The sequence below is a fragment of the Trachymyrmex cornetzi genome, unplaced genomic scaffold, assembly GCF_001594075.2.
Source record: "Trachymyrmex cornetzi isolate Tcor2-1 unplaced genomic scaffold, Tcor1.1 scaffold325, whole genome shotgun sequence".
NCBI lineage: Eukaryota > Metazoa > Arthropoda > Insecta > Hymenoptera > Formicidae > Trachymyrmex > Trachymyrmex cornetzi.
This window is the reverse complement of record NW_017297951.1, coordinates 667,842-679,343: the sequence shown is the minus strand read 5'-3', so window position 1 is coordinate 679,343 and position 11,502 is coordinate 667,842. Positions and strand designations below refer to the sequence as shown.

General features: G+C 35.4%; 1 protein-coding gene across 1 annotated transcript; it reads right to left on the bottom strand.

Annotated features, from left to right (window-relative positions):
* Positions 1-9,252: 9,252 nt before the first annotated feature.
* On the bottom strand, positions 9,253-10,076 carry LOC108762882 (uncharacterized). The gene is made up of 2 exons (XM_018510093.1): positions 9,771-10,076; positions 9,253-9,452 (listed from the first exon to the last, which is right to left on the bottom strand). Exons 1-2 carry the CDS (start codon positions 9,913-9,915, stop codon positions 9,373-9,375), a joined length of 225 nt encoding a protein of 74 aa, XP_018365595.1. The 5' UTR covers positions 9,916-10,076; the 3' UTR covers positions 9,253-9,372.
* Positions 10,077-11,502: the final 1,426 nt, after the last annotated feature.

Below are 11,502 nucleotides of genomic sequence, written 5' to 3'. Positions count from 1 at the left end.
ACCCAGAATAATGCCGGCGTGCCAGGCGCTTCTTGCGCAACCGGCAACGCGGCCGCCGTGTGCCGGTATTTCGCGAGACTGCGGTATGTGCGTTTGGAGAGCCCTCCCTTTCCCCCTGATTCTTTTATTATATAAACTCGCACAACACACCAGCTTCCACACCGCACCTCTCGAAGAAGGGGCCCGACGTTTCAAAAGAGAGAAAGAGGGGACTCCGTCGTCTCCTCCCTTTCGGTATTAGGAAGTCGAGCAAGAGGCCGCGATACCGCGAGAAAACTCGCGGGTTCTTTCGCTCTGTACTCGATTGAATCGGTTTAGCTCTAATTATAGAAACCGATTTATGTAACGTGCGGCAGGATCGAAACTCCGAATAATTTACCATGAAAAGAAATCTTGGAATGGGCAGGAAAAAATATATTTTTTTTTTCACTATTTTAATACTCAGCAAGGAAATATAATTAGTTACTTCACAATGTTCCGAAGGTGTCTACTTTAATTAATCGTACAGTTATTATTTATTCGATCCCGACTAATGTTTAAATTAATTCCTTAATTTAGACAGACGTTACATTGAAACAAATTTTAATAAATATTTGTTTAAATATTTTTAAGTAAATATTTACTAGATATAAATATATATTTATGTGATACAAAAATCGTTAATTTAATTCAACTATCATTTTTTTATTGGGTAAATATTTATATGCTGTATTTGCTGTTTATGTTTACTTAGTACTATTCAAAGAAATATGTATTAAGAGTTAATAAATTGTTTTATCATTGTAGGAATATTAATAAAATTAGCTTAATTGGGTCATTGCGGTCAGTGTGTTCTGTGCATTTCTTTTTTTTTCAATACTAGGAGTACTTAGCTAAATAATAGTCTTTATTTTTTCTTTTTTTAAACACACAACTTCACAAATACTTTCTAAAGATGTATATACATATAAGGATTACTTAATAATTTTTGTATACTTGTAAAAGTGATGAAAATTAATTCGGGAACACGAACGATCTACTGAGTGTAGTAAAGGATCGGAAAATTATTGTATGTACTAATTGTAAGGATTAAAAGTAGGATATTCAAAATTCATATAATTTCCATTGTAAAAATCCTACAATTTCCATTGCACTTCGGGATAATACGGATTATATTAAACATATCTGCGTACTTCAGAAACGACGATAACCGCAAATAGCTTTCGATAACGGGATTGGTAAAGGGCGCGTCATGTGCTAATTCTGATAAAAAGGGTTGCGTACTGGGTAATGACGGCCTAGAGCGAGATGCTTGAGACGTCAAGTTGTCTCCCCCATGATATTCTCCAAGTAATTCCTGATATTAACGCGTTTATTCACGTACAGCCGAATGATCGGCGTGATGGTAGGTCATGTCGTAGTTTTTCCAACACTGTATGCGCGCAAGAAGATCCTGGATTCTTCCTCAGAGCCTACGGCTGGCACGATTTCTCACGATTTTCTTCATAAATAAATTAGAAAATACTGCAGTTTTCATTTATTTTAATCAATGAGAAATGTCATTATTTTAATAATATCTTATTAAATTAATTTAATATTTTGATTTTTTCGAACCATTGTCAGTTCTACAACATAATTATTACATATATTGTTTTCTATACATCGTATATTTTTGCAAGTATAATGTATCGAGGAAGAAGGCGCCAGTGAAAGGTTGATAAGAATATTTTAAATCACAAAATGTCATAAGCTATTAGCGTAATTAATTATTTAACTAAGAATCATGTAACGAGTAAGATATTCGATTTGCCATTAGATAAATCCCGGAAGAATTGCGTTAGGTTCTTATACTGTCGCGTAAGTTACAAAACGAAGAAGAACGAGAATAAAGAAAGATTATTGCGTTCGTTTCGGTTTCTATCGATCATTTACAAATTTCTTTTGGCTGTAGATTGACGCCGGTGATAATTTCCGGTATCTTACGAATTAGCAATTCTAAACCATTTGTATGTATTGAATCTTAATATTAAAACAGTTGGAAATTCCTCTTTAGTAAAACTGCAGTTACAAAAGGAGATTGAAATATAATTTTCGTAAAAACTAATTAATTGATTTAGAATCGTATAATTGTCCAATAAATAAAATTCGAAAAAAAGGAAAGAATTAAGAAATAAGATTCTTAAGAAATAAATTAAAAGATATTTATCGATTTAACGACAGTACTGTCGTCAAAATGTACAATAACGATCGTCACCATCCCCGATTTTCTGAATATCGTTTATCGACGGATCTCTTATTAATAACTATCGGTTGACTATACTATCCATTGCTCGTTAGCATTACTTCTCGGACCGGTGTTGTGACCTTACGAGGATAAAAGACGGATTTTACGCAGACGACCGAGCGTGTCCCATACAGGACATTAGTATTCCAGCAGTTTTACATGCCTGTTGTACGGTGCTAGTACTGGCGAGGATACGTGCACGCGTGAGCGGCGTGCCAGTGCGTATAGTGCTGTGCGTGCATCGTTAACGCGATGCCATGACTCGTCGCGTGTGTGATTCGGCCCCCAAAGGTCGGCGGTGTGGTACGAAAGGTAAAACGTTCCATGTAACAGCGAACACCTCGCGAATTTTCACGAAACTTCAAACGCGCATTTTGAACAGAAAATAGTGACAAAATGATAGTTGAGGCCCGGTTTCCCCAAATCAATGTTGGTTTAACTTACTGTTTATCTTTTCTCTATTCTTAGAATTAGAAAAAGATGAAGAGTAAATTGAACCGAGATCAAAACTAATCTTACATTGATGGAACTGGACTGATAGCGAATTTGATTGGACGTAGTATGTGCACTAGTACATATTAAAGCCGTTGTACACTGATTCAATTATCCATGTAAAAATAAAATGCAAGTATTTCGAATTATAAAGTACAGATTTTACCTAACAGCATAATAAAATGCATTGAGGATTTCATGGTTTAATCTGTTTTTATTACATTTTTCGTCAATTTGTGTATGACAGCTTTAATATACACCAGTGCGCTTTAAGTGCATCCAATAGAATTCGCTATAAGACGACTATTCTGTAACAAATATGTAGAAATAACATAAATAAAACGAGCAGCGGCACATTTTATTCTTAACTCGATAATTCATTAATAAAGATAAACCCAAATTTTTTACCTATCATATAATTCTATTTAAAACAGGCGAAAACCGAGCAGAATCGAAAAATTCGCAGTATTTAATTTAATTACAAAAATTACAAAACGTTGGCGGAACTATTATAGTTTCTACTTTATTAATATAGTCTTCTTCAGCTGCTAATTAACTAATTACATATCGTTATTAATCTACATAGCAGTCCGCTATTCTAGAATCGCAATGTACCGTTGAATGACATTTTTATATTGCTATTTTTTAAACAATGCTATAGCAAATATATATATATATATAATTATTACTCGATCCATGAATTATCTTCTTAGATGAATTAAAAAATTATCAAAGAATATCATGTTTAAAAAATAGAGATACAATTTCTTTCGCGCATAATATAATAAATTAAATTAAGAATAAAATTGTGCGGTATATGAAAGAGCGGTACGTCTTTGTCTCCTTCATCTTCATTTTCTTTGTCCCTTCGATCTGAAGAGGCATTTACTCATTGGTCACGCGTAATAATACGATGCGTCGCAGGGTTTGCGTCAGCGAACACGTCGCGAGAGTGTCGCGACCTTAAGAAGGAAAAAAAGAAAAGAAAAGAATCTAGTTTATTTCGCAATAAATTCCCCGTCGCGAGTCGAGACGAGCCAAGCCGAGTGAGCGCGCGGCGCAATGTGATTTGTGTCTCGTGCCGGCCCTAAAGGTCGAGAATGGAGAAGAGATGCGGTTGCAGCCTCCTTGTGCAACGATCCTTTCTCGATTTGCGGATTTCTGCGCGGATCTCTGACACGGGGGACGACCGCGGCGAGCCTCTCAAGCAGGCAAGTTGTCGAAGGTAGGCGGAGATCGCGCGATAGAGATAGGGCTCGGCACGCAGGTGACTTTCTTGATTTACAGGCATGTTAATACCGGCTCCCGAACTGTCGAATTTATCGTAATTTGTGGTTAAAAGCAAATCAAGATGGTGACGCGAGATAATGTTATTGTAAACACGTCATTAAGGATGTTTTGGCTATAAAAGTATCAAATCAAACGATTAGCAAGAAACTTTGATGCTACCACCGACGAGATATTATCAAGGACCGTCAACCCTGGGCAAATTTTCGGCGGTATAAAAAGGGCCCCAAGGGCCCGGAGGTAATTCAAAAACGCTGACATTACCGACAATTAATATAAATTTGCTATTATTAACATAAATATTTGGCTCATGCATTATTAAATTCATGATTTTTTATTATATAAATGTCCCATAAATAAATATACATACTTGTAAAACTGTAATATCCTATATATTGCAAAAAAATCACAATTTTTTCTCTGCAATTATCATCTTTATTGATAATCAAACTTTGATGATAACACTGAAATCTCAATTTTAAAGAAAAATCAAGTATTATTGAGTTATAAATGCATAAATACATTTATTAAACTAATAAATCATAAAATTAGTACACAATATTATCAGTTTTTAACTCTTAATCACTTCAATATTCACAAGGACGCGAACTCCCGTAAGGATGTCGGTCTTTAATAGTATCTCGTCGGTGATGCTACTAACCCGTGAACCAATTACAAAAAACAAAACAAATAAATAATTTAGCTTATAATGGTTTTATGCAGTAATTAATGACTATATTTTTCTGCAGTTTTAGGTCAATAATTTTTAACCGAGTAAGTGGATAAAAAAAATTATTGCATGAATATTTATTATTATTTGATCAGTATACGTAAAATTTGATTTGATTCTTAATGTTTCTTCCTCATTAAATTTGCAAATAAATATTACAAAATGTGATTTTAAGAATCAAGACAAACAAAAAAATTAAATATCTTTTTACTAATTAAAGAGTTGTACCTATTTTATACAGATATTCAGAAGTAATAATAGAACATATATTTGAAATGTTTGTATTTTTTATATTGTTTTTAAGTGTGACACGTATATATCTTTAATCGTGTAAACATCGAGATCAGTACCGAAACTTTTTTGGTTAGTAAGACACTTTACGCCGGAGAATCACGTTCAAAATTTAAATAATATTTCCATCGCGAACATGAAAATTAAAAATGTGTGAGCGCGGACAATACGTTTATAATAAATTTTGTGAATGCATTAATAATACATAAAATGAATATCGAAACAAGTTGAGAAAGAATTTTGTCTTATAAGAAAATATTCGATTAAAAGAATTTCTCTCTTTTTATATATAAGATGGTTAGCAGAACAGCAAGTCATTATAATGCCGAAATGATGTCTAAATGATGTCATTTTGCTTGGGTAATTTTAAATTTAAAAAATTAATTTTTTTGTGTAATTTCAGTTCGTGATTTTTGAAGACTTGAAGACTTATGAATTTACGGAATGGAAATTTCTATGAATTCCTTTGAATTCGCTCATTTTCCGCCGGGTATGCTCTCTTGACGTAATCAAAGCGGTTAGATACGAGTCTTCTAAAGACGGAGGAAGCGAATTACCGTCGAGTTGATATTTGCACTAATCGGATTCACGAGCGAATATAATTCTAAACGAGCACATGAACCGTCCCATTAAACTCAAGCGGAAGTTGAGGCGAACTGCATGATTTGATCTTTCGCCAACATTTCGTACTTGTATATTTTATTATCGATAAAAATTATTCCTTATGCTGCAAGCTTATTTTAGCTTAGGATACATCGAAAAAACTTGAAATCGAAAACAATTAAAACGCAATTAAAGATAATAAAAAAGCGTCGAAAACAATCTTGACAAATCGAATTTTTCATTGTAGATAAAATATGAAGTCTCTTAAACGAAAACAACGGCAATTTGATGAATCCGTGGAACCCAGTTGCCCGGGACGCAAATATTATATCTCAAAATAATTCGATCGATACGCGCAGACGGTTATTCCTGAGTCTCGCTTTTGGTATGACATAATTTGATAATAAATTTCACATTACATACGAAGGAATCAAATCATTGCTCTAATTTCAGCGAACTTACTTGCTGGCTCATCATAGAGACATATGGCAAAAATATACCTGGCTAGGTCGAACTTAAATTTCTAATGACCCAAATTATGATTAGAAATAAACAACGCTATCTCGTCGTGAATATTTTACTTGAAATTAGAAATTCAAGAAAAGATAGTAACGCTGATTGACGTGAAAACCAAAATTAAATTTTAATCGCTGTTTAATAATTATTGTAAAGTATAAAATATTTGTAATATAAAATAAATAATAGATAGATAACGAAGTTGTATTACAGCGAAATGTAATAATTATTTATTTACGCAGAGTGTGACATTTAAATTAATTAATTTTATTAGTATGGTCGCGAGAAACATTATTGGGCGAGCAAGAAACTGATGAAATCCAGGAGAGACTGCGTTATATGCATAAGCTCCCCGGGGCCTTTGAAACGAACGAAGGAACGGTCTTGCAATTACGCGTTGACGCAATAGTGCGAGGGGCACACCACGCGCTCCAGGTTCTCGCTTTCTCTCATCTTCCGAACGATCGAGCGGCTGGAATACGTTGGATTTATCGAACGGAGACGGAATGAAGGACCTTGATCCTTCCCCACGACACCGATCTTCTCACCGTTTTCCCTTCCTTTCTCCGTTATTATTTTTTTTTTCCTTCCTCGCTCGTTATTCGAAACGCGCGATGATGGACGTCGCTCGGTTTTTCTTCAAGCTATGAACGTTATTACATAAGGCGGGGTTAACAACAAAATTCTCGGTTTCCACAGCCTGGTGAACCGCGTCGAATCGCTGAGATACGCGTACGGATATGCAACCGTGCTCGTTTCTGTGGTCGTGCGCGACTCGTAGCGCTCGCCAAAGAAGAAAAAACAAACGCGTTGCAAAACCGCATAGACGGCGCTTCCGGAGAATATATGTTTTACGTCTTGTTTGTGGTTGTATTCATTTTTCTGGAAAGAAAAATAGGCGAGGGAGTGTCCTCGGCTTCTCGCGGTCCAGACAAGATTTGACAATGCGATGAAATGTAGTGTTCTATTCCGCTGTGATGTTTCAAATTCTTGAAGTATTTTCTTCTCCTTCCAAAACTTAGCTCCTTTTCGCCTATTTTCTGATTTCAGACGCGGATAATTTAAATAAAAAATTTTGACCGAAATAAAATCTTCAAGATTTTTGATTTCGTTCGATTATTTCTTGCCTTTTAAAAGGAGGATCTTTGATGTTTATTTTTAATAATTCTGTCTTTCTTCCATTAAAGATGCAGGAGATGGATCAGGCGGGGGTCGCGGGACACGGGCCTGATTGTCTGTCCATCGCAAACGGGGCACAGGCAGCACACGTAACAGGCACGCCGAACGTGTACCGGATGGATCGCTCCGTGTTCCAAGTATTACAAGAGCGATCTCCTGCGTGTCAAGACTGTCGATGCGGCAAGAGGCCGTGCGCGGGGCACACGGCCTCTTCTTCGTGTGCCACCTCCTTCGTCAGGAACGCCAGGGTGTGGCGCCAGAACCCGAAGAACGACCTTAGACACGACCTCGTCTGAGACTTACAAAAGCCGTGTCGCACCTTCGGTTTCGGCAGCTGATGAACGGGTATCCTGCACGGGAAAATAAAAGCTTATTCCATTTGTCATTGATTGCCAATCGATCTGCCGCAGATTGTGCAAATGCATAAAAGGCAATCGTCATGTGCCTTTTTAAAATAGTCTCTATAACTGTCATACTTTTTTATTGTTGACATTAAATCAATCATACTACAATGTAATATAATATTTAAAAAATAGGGTAGCAATTATAACAATGATATAAAATATTCTGTTCCATTTTTTAAAGATCTTACTTTGGATAAAATTAATTTCAAGAAATAATTTTCCCTTTAATTTAGTCACTTTTCGAGAATATCAGGAAGAAAGTAATCGCTATAAATTGTGAAATTTATCTAGATCTTTTGAAAACAATTACGATTTCAAATCGATCATATCATAATACAAAGAAATAGTCATTTTATCATCAATAGCAACTATAATAACGATAAAATATTTTGTTTCATTTTTTTTAAAGATCTTGCAAAATAAATTTCAATAAATAATTTTCCCTCAACTTTTTAGTATTCGCTTTTCAAAAATATTGGAATTTCAATATATGCTGTTAAAAAATTTATCTGAATTTTTTAAAAATAATTACGATTAAAATTCTTGTAATAACTGTATTTGAATTAATTCTACAGATGATCTGCTTAAATTGAACTGAAATACGATCTTCGGATAATTTCAGTTTCCAAATATCATCGAATATATGTATTTCGATATTCGCAATTTTGTTACGAGATACGTTTCGGGTCGCGTAGGCGATCGATCCGCGTTGAGACTCGCACAGTGGGTACACAAGTTTACATCGCTACGCAATGGCCAGCGTGTCCTGTAAGTGTATCGTCGAGTACGTAACAGGAAGTAACGCGGTGCGAATATTAACGAGCGGGCGCGCACCACGAAAGCGTTTACGGCTCTCGCTCTCCGCACTGCACGCGCGCGCCTTTGTATTTTGCAACACGTGCAATACGCGCGCGCGCGCATCGATGTTTCACACCGCATCAGCCTCAATAGCGTTTCGCAGAATAGAAGCAAATAATACGCTTCACTTCACATCTCAAAATCGTGAAAAAATTAAAAGATTCATAAAGATAGGAAATAAAACATTTTATATTTGAAAAGAAAGCAACTGGTCCACAATATTTTGCATACATAAAACAAGATGTATTTGTTGCCTTTTTATCATTTTGAAGCTAGGAATAAAGTATCTTTTAAAGTATATTTTAAAGTAATGTAAGTATTGACAATTTACACCCAATAGGAGGCTATCATATAACACTTGAATGGCAAAGATATTACATAAAGGTAGAAAATGTTTTGCTTTAATCTCTTCCTCTCTTGTGTTTATAATTCAATTTAAACTTTATAGGGGAGATACGAAAATAATTATACAAAACAAAATACATTTTTAATATAACATCTTAATAATACAATAACTTTTCAGGAAACATTTAATATTCAAAATTAGTTTTAGTTACATGTAAATACTCTCAATATCATAATATTTGTCAAAGATTCGATAGACTACATATACAAATCTTATGCTCCAGGTAAAGACCATAAGTGAGGAAAGAACATAATAAAATATACATTTATTATTTTCACATCACACTCACATTTTTATGTACAATTGTTACAAAATACTGTGGCTTTATGCTTGCTTAAATAAGTTATTTCTCAACTGCGTTTTTAAATTTATCTTGGAAGGGTGGCAAGTCGAAAATCCTGGCTGTACCAAGGAGTATCAACACTGAAAACAAATTATTGTATATAAACATTGTATATTATTGTATATAAACATTGAGTAAAGATTCATGAATATTGATATTTTTTGTTAGAGAGAGAGAGAGAGAGAGAGAGAGAGAGAGAGAGAGAGAGAGAGTGTGTGTGTGTGTGTGTGTGTGTGTGTGTGTGTGTGTGTGTGTGTGTGTGTGTGTGTGTGTGTGTAAAATAAATATCTTTATTATAGTAAAATTTATTTACTATTATTTGAGTACAAAGTGCGTTCTACTTCTAATAAAGCAGAATAAAGTCACAAAGCAATATTATGCTACTCGAACCGACGTACCAGAGGCAACCGAGCACATTGCTGCTTTTCCTATTTGCTTTTGGTACTGTTTGGAGTGGTGATAGGAATATAAACCGGCAGCGACAAGGCCGCTACCGCTCAGCACTCTGCATACGATGCAATCGCGATTTCTGTTACTAATCATGCCGTTTACTGTGTGTATGTTGGTCTTATCTCGATCTTAGACACGGTTTACGAAAGTAATAAAAGTACCGCATACGACGAAACGACTCTTCAAAGAGGTTAGAATAGAAATCATGCGACGCCTCACCAGCTGTACAAACCCTCGTCTTCACTTGGCTTGTCAATTATTCAATCATCGATGTAATTATATATCTAGAAACGAAAACTTCACTTGGACAAAATTATCGAAGCGTCTCTTTTTTCATGCATTTTGGAACGCATTAAAGTATACCTATTGACATTTGAGAAACAAATTTCGTTACTAGATGTCGTATGTGTTCCACAACAGTCAAGAAAGATCCCTTTTACATCGAGCTGCGCAGTAGCATTCTAGGCATTTCAGTTTTATACGTATAATATTATTAAAGAGAGAAAATCTAAAAGTGGACATCCCGACCTTTTTTTGTGTACCAAACCTCGTAGGGTAATGTCCATGTTTTCGTGGTTTTCTTTCATGCTATTACGTGGGTTATACCACCGATAAGATACTATTAAAGACCGTCAACTCTGAACAAATTTTCATCCATACAAAAAGGACCCCGAGGGCCCGGAGATAATTGGAGAACGCTGATATTATCGACAATTGATATAAATCGGCGATTATTAACATAAATTATTGAATAATATATCATTAAATTGATGATTTTTTATTATATAAAGGAATGTCCACTCTCACGTTTCTCTCTAGTATTGAATCAACTCTAGTATTGAGTCGATGTTTATATCCATGTAGCGCCATCTCTACATCATGTGCATAATTAATTCTTAAAATCAATCTCTACATTATCCACGTTAAAAGTCAATCCGAAAATCGCGAACAGACAGCCATTCAACTTCCAGTTTTTTTCATGTAAACATGAGCTAAGCTACGTTTGAAAGATAATAGTCGTGGTTTGCGCGCGCGGTTGCTAGTTACTTTACTGCGTATCGCGCTATATGTAATCGCATCCTGATTATTAATTCGGGAGGATCCCGTTTGCCTACAGTTCTGATTGTACACACCACTCATATCAACTGGTGCCTAATAATTTTTCACTGTTTTGCCAATGAGATTATTTTATTTTTAAATTAGCCAGGCTGGGTTCGGGGAGACGCTATTAGCGCTATTTGTGTCATTCTATCTTCATCGTCCATTAAATGTGAAACAAGGATAGTATGACACAAGTAGCGTTGATAGCGCGCTCCTCGAACGCAGCCCCAATCAGCGATACATGTGTGCAATATGCGATGTGTGCAATCGGAGCCCTCCCTCACCGAGTGTTGAACAAAGATTAAATGATACTCACTGCGCTAACTGCTGCATAACTCCGGATCTACAATAGGTGTTTTAAGCCTTAAGGGGATGCTGGATTGACGGTCGAAGTTAATCAAGGTCGATAGTACAGACTTTTTTACATTCCAAATTCGATAATAGTGACATCTTTTATTCATTTCTTATACTTATCTATATCGTTGTGTCTCGCTCAAACGCATTCATCTGTCCTTATCTGACATATTGCAACGCCATCTCTTAGAAAGAGATCAACTAAAATACTGCACGGTTTCATGG